Source organism: Balaenoptera borealis, assembly GCF_965194805.1.
Source record: "Balaenoptera borealis genome assembly, chromosome: 5".
NCBI lineage: Eukaryota > Metazoa > Chordata > Mammalia > Artiodactyla > Balaenopteridae > Balaenoptera > Balaenoptera borealis.
Genome location: NC_138862.1, coordinates 82,230,244 through 82,253,679, shown reverse-complemented (window position 1 = coordinate 82,253,679; position 23,436 = coordinate 82,230,244). Strand labels below are relative to the sequence as shown.

Below are 23,436 nucleotides of genomic sequence, written 5' to 3'. Positions count from 1 at the left end.
TTTCAACCAACCCCTACTCTTTTATTTCTTATCTTCTTGCTAATTTTGCAAAAATCAAACACAGGAAAAAAAGAAAAATGAAAATGGCTGTAGTAGGTATAGCTTTACTAGACTCTAGCTGAGTGAAAAGGACAACAACTTCGTAGCAATGTCAAGGTCACAGGGGTTAAGAAATTATTTTCTCCCCTTAATATTGTCAGGCATGGAGAAATGGAGTCTAAAGGTAACATTTCATGAGTGATGACCAAAGATCTTTAGCTTCTGTCACTATAGGAAGTCTTTCTTGTGACAATTTTTTAAAGCCAGGGGGTCATCGAATCAAGTCGTGGCTTGTGAGCAGCATTCTTCAAACAAAGAAATAGAAAAGAAAATATATCAAACAAAACAAATAAGTTTTGTTTCACGAAACTTTGTTTTCAGTTATGTATTTGTATGTGTGTGTGTCTTAGGTTGCTATGTAAAACATGGATTCCTGTGTGGATTATAATTTTAAAAAGTGTGAAAGCCATTGTTCTGGGAGATGGGCCTAGTAATCAGACATGTCCTACACTTGTAAAGAGGGTTGGCATTCACCTGAATAGAAGGAAACCTGGCTGGCTAAAGGAAGCAAGGAAAGATTTGAACTATTTGTTTGGGCCCAAAAATATTCAAATAAGAATCTCTCACTTAGCTAGGAAGAAATAATTTCCCACATAAAATTAGAAATAGGAAGGGAAAAAGGAAGGGAAGAAGAAAAGTGTAAAGCAAAAAAAAAAAAAAAAAAAAAAATTGGGAACCTGTTAAACTTGATGAATGTGCTGGGACACACACCTCTAACTAAATATAGGTTCAGAAGAAGGTAGATGGGAAAGGGCAAGAAAGCATTTATTCCCAAGTGGAGAAAATCTTGATACAGCTGCAATGAATCCTGAGCAGCGGGGCCTGCTGGTAGGGGCTTGTAACAGGCCTTCTGACTAACAGTAATAATGATAGCTAACATCTGCTAAGTGCCAGTTTATAATCTCTAACGCATTTAAACCTCACAACAACTTAATGAGGTAGATACATTTCTCCTGCAAGGGTGGGTAGGGGGCAGGTTAAATAACAGAAACATTTTAAGTAGTTATGGTAAAATATTCCTAGTTATAGGTAGTAGACTGTGGAACCTTTTCCCCCAAGTTCTAGATGGGCACAGTTTCCCATTATGAGCAGAGGTTAAGGCAGAGTCCTAATATTTAGTAATTCTAATAGGAATACAGTCAAGTTCAAAACTGATATGTAATCATATTACTCATGTTTTTCTTCATCAAAGCCAAAATAATAAATATTTTGCTTTTTTCTGAGAGTGGCAAGTAAGTGGACATTATCATCCTTGAATGATTTTATTTCTGAATTTTTTATATTTTTAAATGCAAAATTTTATATTAAACTAATTATATTAGTGCTAATGATAAAATCAAATCTGATGATAGTAGGACAAAAATTCAGTTAAAATTAGTATGTCTTCTCATTACAGTCTCTTTTTGCTCCAGCATCATGTGATAAGGATTTTGACCAAAAGTCTTTCTCTTTATGCTTTATATGTTCTCTGTAAATTATCATTTCTTCTAATCCTACTCCCTGTGGATGGGTGGCTCTTTCCTAGGCTGATGTATCACTATACTTTTTTCAGAGATATAAAAGAACGAAACTTATATAACGTCATTAACTTTCAAAAGAGCAGCGTTAATCTCACTTTTAAAAGTAATGCTTTTACAAGTTTAACAAGGAAGGTACTCCACAGTAGTTCTTCAGAAAATGCTATTTAATAGGCTTATTCTGACATGGGCTTAACCCGACATGGATCTTCCACGGAAGCACTAAGACCTTGAGGTTTAGAACAGACCAAGAGATATACCTTTGCATATCTGGGCCAGGACACAATTCTCTTTTACTCACTGTGTTGGCATTAAAGGGGATCTATATTTTTAGCAGTGTGAAGCCAGTTTATTGTTGGATTCCTAAAACTTTTAGTCACACATTATAAGGGTGGCCTGGACTCGAGGTTGGGAAGTGAAGCATCAAGGTCCAGCCAGCATTGCATTAAGACCTTTGGAATAGAAAGTACGCCTGAGAAGTCAAGGCTGCAAGCAAGCAGAGTCCCGCACGAAGTGAGCACGGACAGACCCGATCCGTCCCAGCTCCCCCGCTTCGTAGCCATCTGTCTGCCTCTCAGCCTCGGTTTCCTTACCAGTGAGAGAGTTCTCTGCAAACAGACACTGAGCTAACCAATGTAAAAGGCCCTGGCATATGCCCAGGTTTAATCCGTGTCAGTGTCTCTCTCCGTTTAAACCAGCAGGGGAGAGTCAAAGCCTCCACTGCAGGCAGGCGGCTAAGACCCTGCTCGCTGTCCCCGGGCTGAAGGCGGCCGAGCCCGTTACCTGAGCGCGTTGACAGGCGGGTTTCGTAGGCGGATCAGCGCCAGGCAGTTCTGCAGCCGCGTAAACTCAGCCATGTTTCCTCAGTCGCCGAGGTCGCCTCAGCTCTTGGCCCCAGGGAGATATCACTTTCACTGGGCGCTGGGCCGGCCCCGCGAGGAGGGGCGCCCGCTGGGCCAATGTGAGCTCGGCACCGCCTCCCGCCCCCCGGGCCGCTCCCGGGCACCGACGCCCATCATCCATCCCAGACCTCCTCCTTCCCCGGACCACAGCCCCGCGCTCTGCAGAGCCCTGTCGTCTCTTCCTCTTTGTTGGCTTTTGTCCTGCTCCCATCACAAAGTAGATCAGGGAGGACGATGGAAAATGAGAGGAATTGCCAGCAAGTCGAGATTTGCAAACCGTTGGCCCAGAGGGGCTGGCTTCTCTGAACAAGTTCTAGGTTCCCTAAGTTGGTGGAGCTGTGTCCTCATCACAGTTTTCATCTTCACGATCCTTCTTAACAGGGACAGATATCTGGGATCCTGACAATTATGTGATATGATACACACCTGGAACACATAAAATACACAAATCATGCATTTCACCTAAATGGGTAGGGTACTAATATCAAATATTTACAGAACCGTCATACAGCGACCTAGTGAAACCTTCAACTTTCCTGTCTGCCCAATCCTTCCATTTCTTTCTTCTTCTGCCATTCCTAAAGATTGTGATTTCTAATACTTCAACCACGAATTGAGCACCTATTATGTGCTAGGCTGTAGGCAGGAGACTAAAGATAAATAAAGCCTCGTTCAGGCTGGGACAAAGTTTTAAAAGATGCAGTTGGCCTCAGGCGGTCTCCACAGTCCATCAAGGGGCCAGAAGGCAGTCTGGAAGTTTCAGAGGAAAAAACAATGGAGCGGTTTTATTCACTAATGTTTCACCAATTTTAGCAAAGATTAAGGATTATTTTCATAGATTTTCTTTTACCTGTTGAAAATAAAACCAGGTTCCTACTCCTAGGAAAGTACCCATTGCCTTGAAGACCTGAAAACAAGTAGCAGTCAGAACCCATCTAATCCGTCAAGGACAACTAACTTATCAAGGACAGCCCCTCATTTTTTTTTTTCTGGCTGCGTTGGGTCTTTGTTGCTGCGCGTGGGCTTTCTCTAGTTGCGTCGAGTGGGGGCTACTCTTTGTTGCGGTGCGCGGGCTTCGCACTGTGGTGGCTTCTCTTGTTGCGGAGCACGGGCACTAGCACTTGGGCTTCAGTAGTTGTGGCACGTGGGCTCAGTAGTTGTGGTTCGCGAGCTCTAGAGCGAAGGCTCAGTAGTAGAGTGCACGGGCTTAGTTGCTCTGTGGCACGTGGGATCTTCCCAGACCAGAGATCGAACCTGTGTCCCCTGAATTGGCAGGTGGATTCTTAACCACTGAGCCACCAGAGAAGTCCCAGCCTCTCACTTTTGATAGCCAGCCAATCACAAACAGCCCAGGGCACACGCCTCTGAGTGCCAACATTCAACATCAACCAGCCTCTTACAAGTGGCATCAATCTCTACTGCCTCTAAAATTCGCCAATCCCTGAATTCAACCTTGCCCAAAAACTACATGTAAGATCAACTGTCTGCTCTGCTTGGAGAGACTACGTATGACCAGCACAGCTTTCCCTTACCGTAGGAAGCAATAGATTCAGTATTGTCTTTTCAGATGTCGGCCTCTAGGGGAACAATTCTGCCGTCCATCCTAACAACTTTGAGTACCTCCACAAAGGCCGTGTAGGCAAGGCTTAACAGTTCTGAAATTGCTCCTGGAGAAAGTGGAGATCAGCATGGTGTGGAGCCGTTTTGAGGCATTTTTCTCATCTACATCTTGGAGGCAGCCACAGGTCATTTCTCATCTATCTCCCTAGTTTCATTTGAACACAGAACTTTCTGCCTTGCACCTCCCTCCCCTTAGGTACAGCTGCAAATTTCTGTGTAAGTCTATAAAACAGCTTGGTAGTAGTTTATTATTTTTTTATTCTATTTTTTTTTTAGTGAAACAAGTCAAAGGTTTATTAGGAGGAAAAAAGTACATGTTAATAGACACACACGGGCGGGCTCAGAGGGAGAGTCGCGCCTTTGTGGTAGTTTAAATCACTTATATGGGGCCTTTCTTCTGGGTTTCCTCTGGCCAATCATCTTGCTTTGCCTGACTCTGAGTCCGTATTTGGTATAACTCAGGGTCCTCCCCTGTGTGCGTGCGCACCTCTTAGCCAAGATGGATTCTAGCGCAGAAGCCTACGGGAAGGTTGATGCCACATATTATGGGGTGGTGCCCCCTCCCTTTTTGGCCCCGAAGGAGTCTTTCTACGCATGGGTAGTCGGGAAGGTCTCCTTGACCTCGAGAATGAGAAATATCTGGTCTCTTTATCTTTTATCTGGGCAGGACTCAGCTCCTCCCTGCCTTGCTTGGCAGTAGTTTAGAGTTGGCTCCTCAGCAAGGCAGGGATTAGGGTGAGCAAGAAAGGTCCCTAGTGGGCAAAACTGAAGAGGGCGCTCACTCTCAGTTTCATGCAATTGCTGACCCTGCCCTGGTCCTCAACAACAGCGATCCCCACAGTTCCTGTAATCTGTCATCCAGCCCCTCCTGTTTGGTGTCATACTGTGGGACTAGGGCTGCAGGTAGCAGATACCATGCTGATCTTTCTTTTGCTGTCTATGTAAATAATAAACTGTCTAAATCTATTTGGACTCCTTACAGGCCCAATCTATGGCAGTGTAGCAAGCTAATATAGCAGGTGCCACCATGATGATGTTCACAGACCACTTGACCCCTTGACAGTCTCTTGATCATTGTGATGAACTATTACATTCTTAAATTGTCTTCTCATTAGTTCCAACAAGTGCTACTTAACAGGATGCCATTCCTCTTGACTAACACACTTCCACATCATTTGCATGTTACTGCTTTTGCTTGTTAAATATGTCATTTTCATTGCTGTCATGGTGTTGCAATTCACAAATAGATCAGTTGATCAGGACTTCCCTGGTGGCGCAGTGGTTAAGAATCCGCCTGCCAGTGCAGGGGACACGGGTTTGATCCCTGGTCTGGGAAGATCCCACATGCTGCGGAGCCACAACTACTGAGCCTGTGCTCTAGAGCACGCGAGCCACAACTACTGAGCCTGTGTGCCACAACTACTGAAGCCCACGTGCCTAGAGCCTGTGCTCTGCAACAAGAGAAGCCAACAAAATGAGAAGACTGTGCACTGAAACAAAGAGTAGCCCCCACTCGCTGTAACTAGAGAAAGCCCACGTGCAGCAATGAAGACCCAATGCAGCCAAAAACAAGAAAAAAAGAAAAAGAAATATATTCAATGGCCATCATTAAAAAGTCTACAAATAACAAATACTGGAGAGGGTGTGGAGAAAAGGGAACGCTCCTACACTGTTGGTGGGAATGCAAGTTGGTGCAGCCACTATGGAGAACAGTATGGAGGTTCCTAAAAAAAACTAAAAATAGAGTTGCCATATGATCCAGCAATCCCAGTCCTGGGCATATATCCAGACAAAACTATAATTCAAAAACATAGATATACCCCTATGTTCATAGCAGCAATATTTACAATAGCCAAGACATGGAAACAACCTAAATGTCCACTGACACATAAATGGATAAAGAAGACGTGGTACACATATATAGTGGAATATTACTCAGCCATAAAAAAGAATGAAATAATGCCATTGTAGCTACATGCATGGACCTAGAGATTATTATACTAAATGAAGTAAGTTAGAAAGATAAAGACAAATGCCTTATGATATCACTTACATATGGAATCTAAAATATGACACAAATGAACTTATCTATGAAACAGAAACAGACTCACAGACAGAGAACAGACTTGTGGTTGCCAAGGTGGGTCAGGGGAGGGATGGATTGGGAGATTGGGACTAGCAGATGCAAACTGTTATATTAAAAAAATGGGTAAACATAGTCGCTCTAGTCGTCGTGTGGCTCAGCGTGTCCTTTGTGAGGCTCGCGTCAAGGGAGGGCTCTGGGATGCAAGGAGGGCGATAAAGGACAGGTTTGGACTAGGCCACCATGGCGCTGCCTTAGAAAGACCTGGTCCCTCCGCTCGTGTCCTTCGGAACCTGAGCCACCGCGTTTAGCCGGTGGGACGTGCAGTGTTCTTTCTAAGGATAGTTTCTGCCTTTCTGAGGAAAAGATAGAGGCAGAAAGGATGATGGCTGAGTGTTTGAGAAATTGTTCTTGGTTAAGGAGACAGTGTGGGATTCAGTGACCTTCGCTGATTTAGCTGTGGATTTCACCCAGGAAGAGTGGACTGTACTGGACCCCTTTCAGAGAAAGCTTACAAAGATGTGATGCTGGAGAACTACAAGAACCTGACCACAGCAGGCAAGAATCCACAATGGACGGGAACTCTATGACTGTGAGCAACATAGGAAAGACTTCAGTGAACACTGGAGAACTCAAAATGGAGGCAACACTTAACGAGCATAATGAGTATGAAAAAAGCTTCCTTACTCCACAGAAGAAAACCTCTACTGTTGAGAAGTATTCTGTGTTTAATCAGTGTGGAAAAGCCATCATCCTGACTCCAGATATTGTGGATGGGAAAACCAGCATTGGAGAGAAAGCCTTGGAATGCAGTGATGAAATCACCTTGTCCTATCGATGTCAGGCATGTAGGAAAGCCCTCAGTGGTCCTGATTCACTTGACGGGAAAAGAGCACACTGGAGAGATGGTCTTCAAGCATAAGGAATGTGGGAAAGTCATCCATCTCACAACCCAGCCTGTTAGGGCTCACAGTGAAGCCATACTACTGCGAAATATGTGACACTGAATTATCAGCGGATTAGTCTTAACTGCCCTGAATGCAGTGTGATGAATGTATTACACTAGCCCTGGATGGCAGTCTGATTTTCTGAAATAAGACCTATGGGTCCAGCAGAATTTGTTGCAGTTGCCTGAGTCTGAGACCTCATGGGTCATGTTAGAGGTTTATATGCAGGTTGGCCTCATTCTGCTGCTTTGACTCCTAGTGATAGTGTCATCAACAAGTGCTCACTGAGATCCATGAAGCAGATTTCATCCCAGCTTTCGTTCATCAGTGGCTGACCAGATGTCATTTTCATGTGAAAATTCTCCATAAGCCAAGTTGACGTGTCAACCAGGAGTAGCTTATTGAAGACCCTCCTCCGTGCATCGCTCTTGCTCCTGCTCATCATGTTGTACATGTGAATACAAGGCCCTGACCCCTTTTTTTCTCAGAATTGAGAAATGCAGTGAGGAGCTTGGAAAGACGAGATCATCTCTCCCATTGAGACAACAAGCAGGCTTGGTTCCTGCTTCAAAGAAACTGAAATAAATTCCACAACCTCAGCATTCCTCTCCTGTAAGACAACCCAGTGTATGTGCAGACTCCACGTGGGCCCTCAGTGTCACCCCTGAGAGACTCAGGGACAAAGGGAACCAGTACAAACAGGCTAACTTTACTTGGAGGAAGGGAATAATCAAGTCATAGATCCAACTGTTTTGGTGACGGAGACGTGACTTCCTGGAAGAGGCAGAACAGTAGTGGCCAGGCTGGGTGGAAAGACAGAAAAGCATCTGGAATCCAGTAATGAAAGCTCTTCCCCAGACATTTGCCCATGTTTGGGGCAAGAAGAGGGAACAGGGATCCCTGCTGTCCTACTTCTTAATGAGCCTCAACAATAAGTGTATCAGTAATTATATCAGTTTCCTTTTCCTTAATTTCTTAATCTTACTGTAGCATTACTTTTTTTTTTTAAATGACCACGGTTGAAGATTTGATGGGGGTTCATAATGATGCAGTTGACAGGGAAATTTGGTTGTTTCTGAGATATACATTTTGGAGTAATAACTAGAATTATGACTTATAACATTATACCAGAACATATAAGATTTTTAGAAATTTCATGTAATGTCTGAAACATTTATATTAACAAATTTCCATATGGATGGCCCAAAGAAAGTTTAGTATTAGTTGTTTTTTTTTGTTTGTTTGTTTTTTTATACTGCAGGTTCCTGTTGGTCGTCAGTTTTGCGCACATCAGTGTATACATGTCAGTCCCAATCGCCCAATTCACCACACCACTGTAGCATTACTTTTAAAATGTCTCTTTTGATGTAGACATTATATGGAGTTTTAAGATGCCCAGGTATTTGAAATGCAGTCTTAAAATCCTTTTTCCCCCCTTGGTGTATTTACTCTATAATATAATGTAATTACTAATAAATTTGGGTTTGTGTGTAGCAAAAAAAAAAAAAAAATGGGTAAACAACAAGGTCCTATTGTATAGCACAGGGAACTATATTCAATATCTTGTAATAAACCATAATAGAAATAATTTTTAAAAAGAAGTGTATTCAATATCTTATAATAACCTATAATGGAAAAGAATCTGAAGAAAATATGTATATATATATATATATATATATATATATATAATATAATGAATTACTTTGCTGTACACCTGAAACTAACACAATATTGTAAATCAACTATACTTCAATTAAAATAGTAGTTCATTACAGCTTAAAAGAAAAATATAAGAATGTAAATATAAAACTTTTATGTACTAGAACGTGTAAATATATACTCATGGTAGAACAGAGCTAGCTATCTAAACTTGGCTTGCCCTGCATTGGTGATCTTTTAGCTCTGGAATCAAGGTGTGGTGTTGCAACACTTCATTTGATAGTGACATGAAGCCATCAGAGCAGACTGCTTTGGTAAACCAATCAGGTTTTTCTGGAACGAATGCAAAATATTGCTTTCCAGCTGGAGTGATAAAATCTCTCACATGTTCTCTTTAATGTCCTTTCCCCTCTCCCTGCGGGATACAAATGGACACAAGCCTCCAGGGGAGGATAAAGCCACAGAAGCCGGACTTCTCAGATGATTCTGTAAAGGAGAGCTGGCCTGCTGACTGGAACCAACATGGACTGTTACTGGCCAAAGAAAGAAATTTGGGTCTGTTTGTTAAAGACTTTTAACTTATTGTAACTAATATAGTGAAGGAAGGGGCAGTGAGTACACACTTCCACAGTGAAGTTGGCTGACACTTGAGGACAAAAGCTGCTCATATTAGTGTCTGAAATGAGAGATGGGATAAAAATAATTTCTTCACTATACCAATACCATCAGTAATGGTAATTTTATAAATTCAAGTGGCTTGCTCAAGTTCTGAGCCTTGGAGATACACCCCCCACACACACGCACACACATATTCAGTATCTTAATGATGAAGATAAGCCATCAGGATTTCTAAAGAAGACCCAGCTATGGCAAAAGTGACTCCGTCACATGTTAATCATTTTCACCAGGTGAAATGTCAGAGATCAACGACATAATACTGAGCATATTTAAAGATCACGCCCATGTGCTGCAACAAAATTTGAGTTGAATGCAGCCAAAAATCGAACTGAGAATTCATTCACTGCTATCTCCCCATGTTTCAGCCTCTCAGCTTTCCAGTGGGCTCTGGTTTTCACTTTAGGTTTGCAAATAGTTTTTCATTAAATGCCATCTGTCAACTTCTGAACTGAAAATCATGTACGAAAAATGTCCCTTCTCAACAGGATAGCGCCTTTTGTGACACTCCTGGCATTCTCTGGCATCCAATTTCATTTCATGTTGAAAGTGCAATTAGGCTGTAGTTCACCTTTATGTTTTCTCAGATCTTTCTCCAGATTTCCCACCATATCATTTTACTGAAGAGACTATTTCACCTGCTAATAAGAATCCTTTTCAAAAAAAAAAGAATCCTTTTCAGATTTTTCTGACAAACTGGCACCGTTTAGAAAAAGGCTACATATATATAAATTTGAGAGACGCTCTAGCTTATTTAGTCTAATATTCTCTCAAATATAGGAATGCCTCAACAACATTCCTAGCACCAGATTACCCACCTCTCTTGAATGCTCTCAATGATGGGGAGCTCAGTACTCTGCATGGTAGACATTTTTGCTTGCTAAAAATTTGCACTATTCCTTAGGACTTTCCACTCCCTATTCTACTTTTGTTCTCAAAAGTAATTACTCCATGATTCTACTTTTGCTATACACTGTCTTCCTTTAATTAGAACAGTCTTTCATCAAATACTTAAATATGCTAACAAGTCTGTCCCAGCCTGCTCTTCTTAGGCGCTTCCTCAGGCACCACCATTTCTCATATGAGAAGCAATCTCTAGTTTCGCACTACGTGGGTTGTTCTGGACACTCTTCATGTTTGTCAATGGCAATGATTCTCTGTATTCTGCACCTGTCATCAATCAGGTGATATTCATGTTCCCTTAACTCATGTTTGTTCTTTTTTCGGATCCATAAAAACTCTTTTTCCTTTTAAATTTCAAGAGATGTGCTCTTTTCTTTAAAGGATAATTAACTTTTTATTGAGATGAACTCACAACACAACTCACCCTTTGAAAGTGTACGATACAACGATTTTTAGTATATTCACAAAATTGTACATCATCATCACTCTCAAATTCCAGAACATTTTAAGACCACAAAAAGAAACCCTGTATCCATTAAGTAGCCACTTACCATTCCCCTTTCTCATCCCCAGCAAACACAGATCTACTCTAATAGAGACACTAATCTGTCTCTATGGGTTTGCATATTCTGGACATTTCATATAAATGGACTCACACAATATGTGGCCTTTTGTGTCTGGTTTCCTTCAGTTAGCATAATGTTTTTAAGATTCATCCATGTTGTAGCATATATCAGTACTTCGTTCTTTTTTATGGCTGAATATCCACATTTTGTTTATCCATTCATCAGCTGGTGGATATTTGGGTTGTTTCTACTGTTTTGGCTACTATGAATAATGCTGCTATGAACATTTCATGTACATGTTTTTATGCAAACTATGTGTTTAATTCTCTGGGGTATATACCTAGAAATAGAATTGCTTGGTCATATGGTAATTCTATGTTTAACTTTTTGAGAAACTGCCGAACTGTTTGGCACCATTTAGCATACAATACATACAGCAATGTCTGAGGTTTCCAATTTCTCGAAAACCTTAGCAATACTTGTTCATTTTTAAATTAGGCTAGTTGGGGGTTTTTTTCTATTTTTATTTTTTTATTATTTATTTTTGGCTGCATTGGGTCTTCATTGCTGCACGCAGGCTTTCTCTAGTTGCGGCGAGTGGGGTCTACTCTTCGTTGCGTGGGTGCGGGCTTCTCATTGCGGTGGCTTCTCTTGTTGCAGAGCACAGGCTCTAGGCACGTGGGCTTCAGTAGTTGCAGCACGTGGGCTCAGCAGTTGCGGCACATGGGCCCTAGAGCGTGCGGGCTTCAGTAGTTGTGGCGCGCAGGCTCTAGAGCGAAGGCTCAGTAGTAGAGTGCACGGGCTTAGTTGCTCTGCGGCATGTGGGATCTTCCTGGTCCAGGGATTGAACCCGTGTACCCTGCATTGGCAGGCGGATTCTTAACTACTGCACCACCAGGGAAGTCCCAGGCTAGTTGTTTTTATATTGTATCTTTCTTTGTTACTAAGTGTGGTCTTGTCCCTTTTTGAGTGAATACACATTGAGAATCTGCCTGGCTTATGAAAAGCACTCAGTAAAAATAGTCATGCTATTAGATATTATTAGTATTATGTTCCTTTGAGATGAGTCGAATTGAATTGTGTTTTTCCTCTAGGATTATATTTCCATCTGCTTTGAATAGCAAACAGGATTCAAACTAATATACCATGCACTGTTAAGGTCAAAGTAAAGCAGGTTGGCACGACTCATACCTCCACTAATGTAATCATCAAAAGTTCTAGCAACTAGTATTTATTTCCAGGTTTTCCCATCAAAGTGCTTTGATTTTAAGCCTGGAGATTGTGCTGACATGATTATAGCACTGAGAAATCCCAAGGAAAAGGAAAGGGGCCAGAAGACTAGGGATGGGCAAATGTTTTGATTTTTGAGTAGGCAAAAGATGTTGTTGACTGGTGCATTTAAAACAATACCTTATGAAATTTTAGAATAATTCATTAAGGAGATGGTTTGTGAAAAGGAATTTGTGATCATCAAAGATATATTGTGTTCACTAACAACAAGATATGCCAAATTAATTTCATTTCAGTCTTTGAGAGGATTAATATATTGGAAGGCCAGAGAAATGTTGTACTGAGACTCCTAGAGAGATTTAACATGGTTAGATAATGGAGTCCTTGTGAATATGATGTGTGTTACTTGATAACTTTTATGAATATTTGACCAATCATATTTTTATTGAGCAGTTATGTGTCCTAGGTACTGTTAATGTAATGTGAGCAAAAACATACATGGTTCCTGCCCTCATGTTCCCTGCTTCATAGTATTATGGAACAGTAGATTTTAACTGAGGGAGGTGGGGGGAGAAGCATGCATTTTGAAAATGCAAACATCTGGCACTCCCTTTGGGAGATTCTGGGTGAACTTAGCAATTTTAAAAAGCTACCCCAGAGAATTTTAATGCACATCCTTGGTTAAGAAACTCATGAGGGAAGCTTCGAGTAGTTTGCTACAGTGTTCTTGACTTGATTCTGCCTTGAACTATATTATTTTTCAAGCTGGGCAACTAATAATGTCAGAATAATTTCATATATACATAGTATATAACTGCTCACATTATAAAATTAGAATTAAAGAGGGAAACTCTTGAGGAATTTTCCTGCTGCTTTGTACTTTATCCACAGATTGGTACAGTTCAATTCTAGATGAGTTTGTGTCACTGAGATCTAAGATATAGAGCTGGCTTTGTAATAGTCATTGGTGCTCTTCACAAACATTCTAGTTTTCTCCCCTTCTTACCCACAGTAGCAGTAGTAGTAGTAACTTCCTGCTCACTGAAGTGAGGTCATGTGACATTGCTGTGGCCTATAAAATGTGAGCAGAAGTGGTGGAAGCATTAAGTTAATGGCTGCTCTACTGGAACCCTTTTCCCTCTGGCTTGGCTACTGAAAATGTTCAAAACAGTAGTTGCTCAATCAGCCTAGGTTCCTGAGTGACTATAATGAACAGAGCCTCTTGGCACACCCAGAGTAATCTTGTAGCATGAGTAAGAAATTAATCTAAATTGTTCTAAGACATTTAGGTTTTGGGGTTGTTTACGTCCTGCAGTATTACCCTGTCTATCCTAACTGATGCAGAGTTCTAGTGCAAGTTTGTGACAGTGTGACATTAATGGTGACTAATGTAAAGCCCTATGCTACAGTTAAAAAGATAAAAATTATAGAGTGCCCAATCTATAAATTAATGTATATTTTTCTCTTTTCTAGCCTGAGAATCATCCTGGAATTACTGAATGTGTGTCCATACCCTCTGAGAGTGTGCACTGTGTATTGATGTAAAGATGAGCTGCCACGGCCATTTTGCCACCTTGCAGGAAGCTGATGGTAAGCTAAAGCAGATGCTACTGAAGGCAGAGCAAAGAGGCAAAGAAATATGGGTCTTGAATATGATTGAATTGCTGGAGCAACTAACCCTGATGCCTGTCATAACAGTCCACTTACAGAAGTCAATTCACCCCCTATTGTTTAACCCAGTTTCTGCCGTGTTTTGTGGAAAATGCAAAGATATGCTGCCAATTCCCCCTCGAGGGAGGACTTGCTGTGCAGCTCCTGGAATGTGGTCAGCACGCAGCCCCCAGCTGTCAGCTTCTTCGGGGTCTGCCTCAGCTGCAGAGAGCCACCTCGCTTGAGATTACACCCTTTCTGGGGCAGACTGCATCCGTTACAAAGGGATGGCCATTTCAGCCTGACACAAGATACTCTGATGGGTGATACCCAGGTGGGCTGAAGAGTCCTTGGACTTGAATACCAGTTCAACTTCTTTCTCTGACCAAGCCTGCTTTCATCCATTCCTAATAAAAATCTTTCTCCCCATCTCCCTATCAGTGTCTACTTCCACAAAACCCAGTCTGTGACAAGTTTTCTGTAACATCAGGCAAAAGCAGCCTAATTGAAATTCAATGGGGTAGTTTGAACTTGGTCTTGTCTACAGGAAGGGAAATGCGCTCATGGTCTATCTAATTTTTAACTTTGTATTGTGGAAATTTTCAAGCATACACCAAAAAATAGCATATAATGAAACCCAATCTACCCAAGTTCAACAATATCAATATATAACCAATCTTTATCATCTGAACCCTCACATATTATTTTAAAATAAGTCTCAGACATTACATTATTTATCCATAAATACCAGAGTGCATTGATGTTTGTTTTGAGATGCAAAGCAATGCCTTTTTTTCCATTCTCCCCCCAACTCAACTCCTATCTATTGTTTCATCTTTTCTTCCTCTTCCCACTGCCACCACTTTTAAAAGAGGAAGTATTTTAATAGGAGAAAGGGGCAGTAGTAGTAGGGGAGAGAAGGGTCCAGAGTAGTCCTGGACTCCATTCTTTTTTTTTTTTTTTTTAATACTTATTTATTTTTGGCTGCATTGGGTCTTTGTTGCTGCGCGCCGGCTTTCTCTAATTGTAGCGAGCGGGGGCTACTCTTTGATGTGGTGCATGGGCTTCTCATTGCGGTGGCTTCTCTTGTCGTGGAGCATGGGTTCTAGGCACATGGGCTTCAGTAGTTGTGGCATGTAGGCTCAGTAGTTGTGGCTCGAAGGCTCTAGAACGCAGGCTCAGTAGTTGTGGCGCACAGGCTTAGTTGCTCTGCGGCACGTGGGATCTTCCTGGACCAGGGATCAAACCCGTGTCCCCTGCATTGGCAGGCGGATTCTTAACCACTGCACCACCAGGGAAGTCCCCTCCATTCTTTCTTTCATTCATTCAACAAACATTTTAGAACTGTCCTCTCCCAGAGTCTTGGGATACTCAATCTTTACCAGTATAGATGGTTATTCAGATAGGTGGTATAATAATGTCTTTGGTTAGAGAAACTAACAAGAAAGAAAGAAAGGGAGAAAGGAAGAGTGAGAGAAGAGAGGAGAGGGGAGAGAGGGAAAGCAAAGCAAAGCAAATAAGCCATCTAGTGGTCACAGTGGGAGATAGCATGTGTTTTTTTTCCTACTAGACAGACTAACACAAGGTTTACTGGAGGTAGGACCTTGAAGAGGAAATTGAGGCTAAGAGGTGAAGTGATTTGTTTAAGGTCACATGGCCAGTTAATAGCAGAGCTAGGCGTAGAACCCAAACAAACTGACTCTAAGACCTGTGTAAACTGTGATTGTCTGACTCTTAAAAATGTGGTTTGGGAGTTCCCTGGCAGTCTAGTGGTTAAGATTCAGCGTTTACACTGCTGTGGCCTGGGTTCAATCCCTGGTTGGGGAACTGAGATCCCACAAGCCGCGTGGCGTGGCCAAAAAAAAAAAAAAAAAATATATATATATATATATATATATATATATATATATATATATATGGTTCAAATGATTTAAAATTTTATTAAAACATATTTTATACTTATTTTTATCAAGTTATGGTATGTTGGTAGCAAAGGGGAAAAAGTACATTGGTTGAATGAAGGCACTAGATGGACCTATGATAACATTAACATGGAATTATTTTTTCATTAAAAGGTCTGTCTCCCTCACCATACAGAAAGCTCCTCAAAGGCAGGGGGTTATTTTATTCATCTTTGTATCCCTAATGCCTGGCCTGGTGTCTCTCCTGAACGAATGAATAAATGAATAAAATTTGGAGGCTCAGACTTTAGAACTGACTGCCATTGTCTAATTTTGTGACTTTCAGTGAATTATTTAGTTCCAATGGTCCATAGATTCATTAAAAGTATCACTGACCTTTTTTAATGATAGAGTTGGAAGAAACCTTAAATTTCATCTATTCCAACTATATTATTCTATGGGTCTATGGGATTACCTGGTCATTTGGAACACAGACTCATAACCAACATTTCAATAATAATACATATGTTAGCTTTGTCATAGTCCTAAAACAGAGTTTGAATATTTAAGAGAAATCGTGTCCAATAGACAAGTCTAAATAAAGTTGTGCCACGTTATTGGCAGTGTATTCAGAGTATTTATGTTTACCCTCAGGAACTGATTGAATCCGTTACTTATGCCTGTCCAGCCAGTTCAAACTGAAAGTAGAGCTCACAGGAATTGATACTTAACCCCTCATTTCTGGGTAAATATAAGAAGTTTGCCAGGGGAGAGGGGGCTACGGTGTTTGAAATGAACCCAGCAGTGGCAAGACCAGAACATTCACAAGATCATCGGAATCCTGTGGCAACTGCTGGGTTCCACTGCTCTTGTCTCTCTTGGACTGGGATTTTCCTAGTCTTTTTCACTTGAGAGTGAAGGTCTTGCAAGTGAATCTGCTTTTACCTTATTAACACCTTGAGGCATATTTTGGAAATGGAGGAAGGTAGTGAGTATTTTTAGACTCTACTTCTGGTCCTACCTAGCCCTGCCATTAATTGTGACTTTTGGTCAGTTGCTTCTCTGGATCCAATTTTCCTTACTTGTAACATCAAGAGGTTGACTAAATAATTACCTCTAAAGTTCTTTTCAGTTCTAACATCCTGTGAAATTTTTTTGTTCTAAAGATAAATCCTCAGCTCAGCTGGTTCCATCTGTTTTTTCCTGGGTTGACTCTCTTCCTCCCATAATAACTTACTATGCATCTCCACCTTTTTGAGGGCAGGGCTTGGGTTTTACTCATCTTTCCCTCAGTACCTAGCACAAAAATCAAGCAGGTGATTTCAAGGAGCGTCGAAACCGATTCTTATACAAAATTCCATCTTTGTCTGGAGGAGCTCACAGTTCAGAAGTACCAAGCATCATTAATTAATCACTTAATTAAAAGCTGAGGATAACAGGAACACCGGTTCCAAGCTCCTTTACTATCTGCATGTTCCAAAAGGAAACCAGAGAGCGTTTGTAATAAACACTCATTGAATGCTTTCACTATGCCAGCGCTTTCCATGTATTATCTCAAGTAATACACACACACCAACCTTATATTCTAAGTACTAATATCGTCTGTTTCACGCTTGAGGAAACGGACACAGAGAGGTTAAGTAACTTGCCAGGTAATACCGTTACAAGTGAGAGGCAGCATCACTTGAGCAAGATTGAGAAAACCTTGTGATCCTCCGAGGGGCCTGACGAGTCCAGAGAACAGTGATGAGTTCAAAGTACAGAAGGAGCAGAAGGAAGTGATCGTCGAAGGGAAGGCTGCAGAAGTTGGCAAAGAAGTTTGAAAAACAAAAAAAAATGCTTTTCTCCAGGCTGGGCTACATAGCCAGAGTTTAGGAAAGCAGGCAGAAAAAACCAGGCCGGGAGAACGCCTGGATCCCGGGGGAACCGAGGAACAGGCCGGAAGTGGCGTCAACTAGCGGCGTCAGGTGCTTAGCGGGACTGCGGGGCCGGGAGGAGTTCGGGCCGGACGCGACACCCGGAAGTTACGCCCTGGAGGCGGTACCTGGTTGTGGAGGGCGTCGCGATGGGCGGGGCGGGGCGTCCGTGGTCATCCTGGAACCACGGATTCCAGGCAGGTAACCTGCAGGCCGAACCGGGACTGGGGCAAGGGTGAAAGTTGGGGTTAGGGGCTCAGATTGCTCGAAGCTCCAAGCTCGGGCGGGGAAACGTGGATCTCGCATGAGGTGGGGTCTGGAGAAAAGGCTCCTTGGCGTGGGACTCCCTGGAGAAACAGGGATACGAGGAACTTTGGGAACGGGGTCGTGAGGGCCGAGGTCGTTGAGGAAATACAGGCTGAGTCTTCTGGAATCGGTCTTGGCTGGGGGTCACAGGCTCATGAGCGTTGGCGCTCGGGGGTGAAGAGATGGAACCTGGGCACTGAGATGAGCTGACCTAGAGTTCATTTCCCTCCTACTCCGTCCCCCATCCTGTTCTGCTAGTAAGGGACAGCGACATCATCTTTTCATCTCTTAATCCAGGACAGTGCTTTGCCACTATTAGGTATCTTTAGATGCTGTCAAATGAATGAATTAATGAACGCACAAACCCAATTCTGGATCAGCTGGGGGAACTGCTGAACTTTAGTGCTCCTACTTGTGAATGTAGAAGTGATGCCAGCTTAGTTTGCTAATCCGTGGTTTTGAGGATGTCAGTGCAGTAGAGATTCGGGATATTGTTGTTATTGTTTTGTAGTTATTGAAATTTAGAAATGTGTCTTAATATTTTTCTCTGGGGTGGTTAGAGAGGAAAGGCGATCAATTTGGCTTTTTTCAGGTGCCTTTACTTTTCTGGAAATAACTTCCAGGTGAATGATACCAGACAGGAGTTGGCCATCAAATGATAAGCTGCAGTTGTAGCACTGAGCTTCTAATTAGTGTTCTAAGTGCTTTCTTTTCAATATGAACTTGCTTTGTTTTTCGTAATGTTTTCTTCCTTAAATTGAGGTATTTTTACATTTGAAATGTAAATGAGAAGTATTTCATAACAAAGATGAAAATAGTAATCTATAAAAATCCAGTCAGAGGTTTCACTTGGTGGGTACACAAAAGGTTAACTCCTTCCAAACAGTTGTAGGAGGCTTCCAAAAGAATGAATCCCTGAAGGTTAAATTGTTTCCTTTGTAAAGTATTTGTTTAGGTGTCTTGAATGGGATAAAGAGTAGGCATAGATCTAAAGAACAAGTAGTGTAACCAGATTCTTTTTGGTTGTCAAATGGGAAAAAAGTGCATGTGACACATCAGGCTTGTAGTAAGATCTGGACATGAATCACTATCTAGATGCAGTGATTGATCTACATCTAGGGAGGTGATTATGTGTATGGGTTTCATGCTATCAAATGAGATAGTAGCTCCTAAGTGGTTCTAGAATGTTATTATGAGATTGGATATAACGGAGTAGGAAAACCTGAATTTAAGGCTTTTTGTTTTTTGGTTGTTTGTTTGTTTTACAAAGAAGAAACTAGTAAGCATTTTTAGATTTAACAATCTAAGCTGTTCTTAAAAATAGGTTGGAAAAAACTAAAAGTAGGCATGTGAATACCTTATTGAAGACATCTAATTTTTTAAAGTTTGCCTGCCTATAAACCTTGTTTCCTAATTTCTGGAAACTGTTGCTATCCAAATCATCCCCACCTTTGTGTGCTCTTACTATGGTGCCACTTTTAGGATACATAAAAATTTGGTACCTCTAGAATTGTATTGATATTAATGTCATAAAGTCTAATTTTACTACCTCAATGTGCTGTTCGATGTCATGTCCACTAATTTTGCACATCTAAATGCCTATATTCATAATAATTATTATAACTGGTATTCATAATAAATTGGTATCCAAGTGGTAACTTGGGTATGTGCATTGACATTCTTGAGGTTTTCAGTTTTGCAGAACTCCGATATCTGTGGACGCTAACATGGACTTCATTTAAAGAAACCCACGGACCATTAATGGACAAAAACATGAATCAGATTGTATTTTGGCATTCAAATCCTAGCACTTGGGGAAAGGTAAGTTTTTAACTGTTTTATGTTAGGTGAGAAATAGCCCTGGATTGGTCTAGAAAATTGTGGGATTGTGATTGAAAAATATAGGCTGAATCTCTTTAAATTATGTTTTAATCTGGACCTTCCAAAGAGGTTTGAGCTTTGTTCAGTATATATGAGGTGATTGTTACTATTTCTCTGTAAAATTGATCAGAAATTAAAGAGATTGACAAGATATGTTATTCCTGGAAGATTATCGCTCTGTTTTCTTTGAGGGGTGGTGGGGAGATCTGCTTTCAACACTTTAGAGCCTGGTGGAGTATATCAACCCTGTAGGTATGGGACCTCAAGCAGTCATTAGGTCATCTCACATCCAGGTTTGGCTCTGTAATAGTATGTGTCCCAAATCTAGCCAATTTTATTTTATGCCTTAGGTTAAAGGAAGAAAAGAGGCCCCTAAATGTCTTTTTTTTTTTTTAAATCCTACTTTATTTATGCTATTTTCTTTTTTTATTTTTTCTTCTTTGTTCTTTTAAAAAATATCTTAGATGATTCGTTCTCCAGGGCTTTTATCTTTCTGTCCCGGGGTAAAAGTTCTCTCTTTCTTCTATTTTATCTTTCCTAGTTGAGGAGTTTTTAATTTTCAAAACTTTTAACTTCTAACTTTGCAATAATATTAGGCACCTTTTAATCACTAATTATTAAACTTATAGTTTTTCCTGGTCTCCTCTGTAGATAAACTGGCTTCTTGTTTAGAATTTGTTCACTTCTAAAAATAGACTGTGCATCTAGGAATTCATCTTTCAGATATATTTGCACTTGCATACAAAAATTTGTATTTAAAGATATTCATCACCATATTATATGAAATTAAAAAACAACAACAACAACTAGAAATAACCTAAACATCCCTCAACAGACATCTGGTTAAATAAATGCCTTCATATAATGTAGTATTTGCTGCTGTTAGAATGAAGTAGATCCGTAGGTGGAGATATGGAAAAATCTCTAAGATACATTGTTAACTGAGAAAAACAATGCAGAATGGTATGTATAGTATGTTTTCATTTGTGTTTTTAAAAGCATATATTTCTGTATATACTTGTAAAATTTCTTCAAATCCATATAAGGAACTACTGACATAGGTACCCCCGGGGAATGAAACTAGAAGTCTAGAGTAGGAAGAAGACTCATATTTTTTCTGTATTCTCCTTCTGATGGATTGATTTTTTTTACTATGGACATTTTTATTTTTATTATACTAAGAAACGAACAGCAAGGCTTTAGGCTAATTATGGGAGCCCACTATTATTCTTTATGACTTTTGTCCTTATGATTATTTGCACTGTTCAGAAGGAGTGGGGTTGCACAAGTGAGTTAAGTTTATTTCAGAGCTGCATGAAAGGTTTGGTGATATTTTAATAGGTTTTTAACCTTGACATTAGATTATTATTCATAGTAAGAATTTGTGAATAAATTAGGTGCTTAGTGTTGCCGAATTCAGTGCTCATACACAATTCATACTATGTGGCTGACCTTCCCAGGTGATATGGATGTTGTTACCTTTGTTTGCAAGCTATGTTTGTTTCGCATTGGCATGGTTCTTCTGAGCCTCTCCTTATTACTGAATGGGATGGACTTTATTTGATTTGAATTACTCTTTAGCGATTCTACTCTTTAGACAAATCTTATCGTTATTATTTCACTTTGTTCTTGATGTCTGGAACTGGCCTAAGACATTTCAGAGAATGGCTTGTTTGCTCTGTTATAAAATCAGGAAGCCAAAAAGATCATTTAGATATATTTGGATAATCTCATTCTATATTGAGAATATTACTTTGAATTGGCTGATTATCTGCCTTGGAACTCAGCAAACATTTCTGGTGACTTTTTACTTCTCTAGCCGTCTTTGTCTCTCCACACTTTCATTGGGGGAAATTTGGAATAACAGTAGTGGGTCAGTAAAATGAGTTATACAGGAAATTTAAAGATATAATAATCTTCATTTTGTTAGTGGAGGGATTTTATTTGAAACTTGCTTGAGAATAGGCTATGTAAGATACATACCTATATGATGCTACTATCATATAAAATACCTGATCGTGTATCTTGTTAAAAGCAAAATGAAGGCCACTAATCTAGGGGCTGAGTCATGATTAATGGAACAGAACAGGTTATGGTATGCCAGGTGTTTTATACCACACTTTGGCAGACCGTTTTGCATATAATCATTTCTATTAAATGATGCTTTGCTTCTTGAGATCTGTGGGACTAATCACTACTGGCCACCAGGGGGAAACCACAGGGCAGGATGCCTAGAGTGGGACCTCTTATTCTTGCTAAGAGAATGGATGGCAACTAATTGAATCCAAGGGTAGACTGTGTTTTCCTGAGTCAAGATGAATATGGTAAAGGTGACTTATAGATGAATGTAAGTTATATGTAGAGAACATAGAATTGGGAAGATACCTGCGTGTTTGTGTATGTACATAGATGTATAATACATTATATATTAAAACGTGTATATATATTATACATTTATACATATATATATTTATACATATATATATATATATATTTTTCACATACATTTTATGTGAAAAGCACAAATTCCGCAGAGGAAGATATCCAGCTAATGCAAGAGAAAAAAAAAAAAAATCAGAAGTTTAAGGCCCCAGAGCTAGGCCTGTTATGGGGTAATTCATAATTGTTAGAACAGCTTGAAAAATTTTGGAAGTTTTAAGATCATTCACAGGGTCCAAGTGATGTGAAGGTAGACAAAAGCCTGAGAATAAGAAAGTTAAAATCTAGTAACATGCAAGATATGGTTAAGGGTATTTTTTAAGATTCTGTTTTGTGGCATTGTTTTGGGTGGGGGGGAAAAAGAAGGAAGAACTGAAAAGGTTATTGCTGTTCAGTTGGAATTGAGCTAGGTCCCCAAGCTTTTCGTAGCATTCCAATTGTGTATGACCAAGATAGATTAACTAGACCCATTACCTACAAAACAATCAGTTTTTGTATATTAATTATTAGAGAAACCTTGAAGAACAAGAGAATTGTTTTTAATCAATTTTGTGATTATATAAAAGGACAACTGTGATGATCTAGGTTGAGGGCACTGGGACTACTTTGTTCAGAAAACAGAAGACTTTGGAAGAGTTGGAGAAACTCCATAGGAAGTACACTTGTTCTCTGTTATTTGAGGCCAGAATTAGTTCTAAATGAGAGAAGGTATAGCTAGAACTAGACAACAGTGGAGCAGATTGTGTCAAGAGGCAGTGAACTCCAAGTCATTAGGGTCACTTAAGCAGAGTTTGAACATTGGGAATGTTGTAGAGGGTATTTCTCATTGTATGGGAGATTGTTCCAGATTATTATTAAGGTATCTTTTAAATCTGAAAAAAAATTTATAGTGCAATAAAGTGGTTTATTATAGTATGTGTATACATTCTGTTATCCCTGTATTTAAATACTGAGAGCTAACTTATCTACCCGTCATTCACCCACCAGCTTCAGGTTACTCATAACCAGGAAATAAACTACCTGAGCTCCCAAATTATAAGACACAAAATATATATGCCTTTCTCAGGTCCTTACTCGGTTTATTTACATTTAGACACAGTTCTAACATGCTTAATTAACTGGTATCTAACTCCACAGTGTAC

The 23,436-nt window shown here is 40.3% G+C and overlaps 2 protein-coding genes and 1 long non-coding RNA gene across 4 annotated transcripts in view; 1 reads left to right on the top strand and 2 right to left on the bottom strand.

The window, feature by feature from the left end:
• The window catches only part of EHHADH (enoyl-CoA hydratase and 3-hydroxyacyl CoA dehydrogenase), a 51,992-nt gene extending 48,516 nt beyond the window's left edge, over positions 1-3,476 (bottom strand). The window contains exon 1 of one of the 2 annotated variants that reach the window (XM_082392948.1): positions 2,400-3,476. Coding sequence is in view for 1 of the 2 variants with exons in the window: in XM_082392947.1 (XP_082249073.1) it covers positions 2,400-2,473 (74 nt within the window). In the remaining variant the exon portion in view is untranslated. The remainder of the gene's footprint in view (positions 1-2,399) is intronic. The other variant, XM_082392947.1, reaches the window with a different exon arrangement.
• An 8,006-nt stretch (positions 3,477-11,482) lies between these two features.
• On the bottom strand, positions 11,483-17,486 carry LOC309629227. Its single transcript, XR_014244935.1, has 2 exons — positions 17,412-17,486; positions 11,483-15,287 (listed from the first exon to the last, which is right to left on the bottom strand). It is a non-coding gene; the product is annotated as an uncharacterized lncRNA (long non-coding RNA).
• A 2,206-nt stretch (positions 17,487-19,692) lies between these two features.
• MAP3K13 (mitogen-activated protein kinase kinase kinase 13) overlaps positions 19,693-23,436 on the top strand; it is a 160,664-nt gene continuing 156,920 nt past the window's right edge. The window contains exon 1 of the mRNA XM_082392940.1: positions 19,693-19,795. The gene's annotated coding sequence lies outside the window, so the exon portion shown is untranslated. The remainder of the gene's footprint in view (positions 19,796-23,436) is intronic.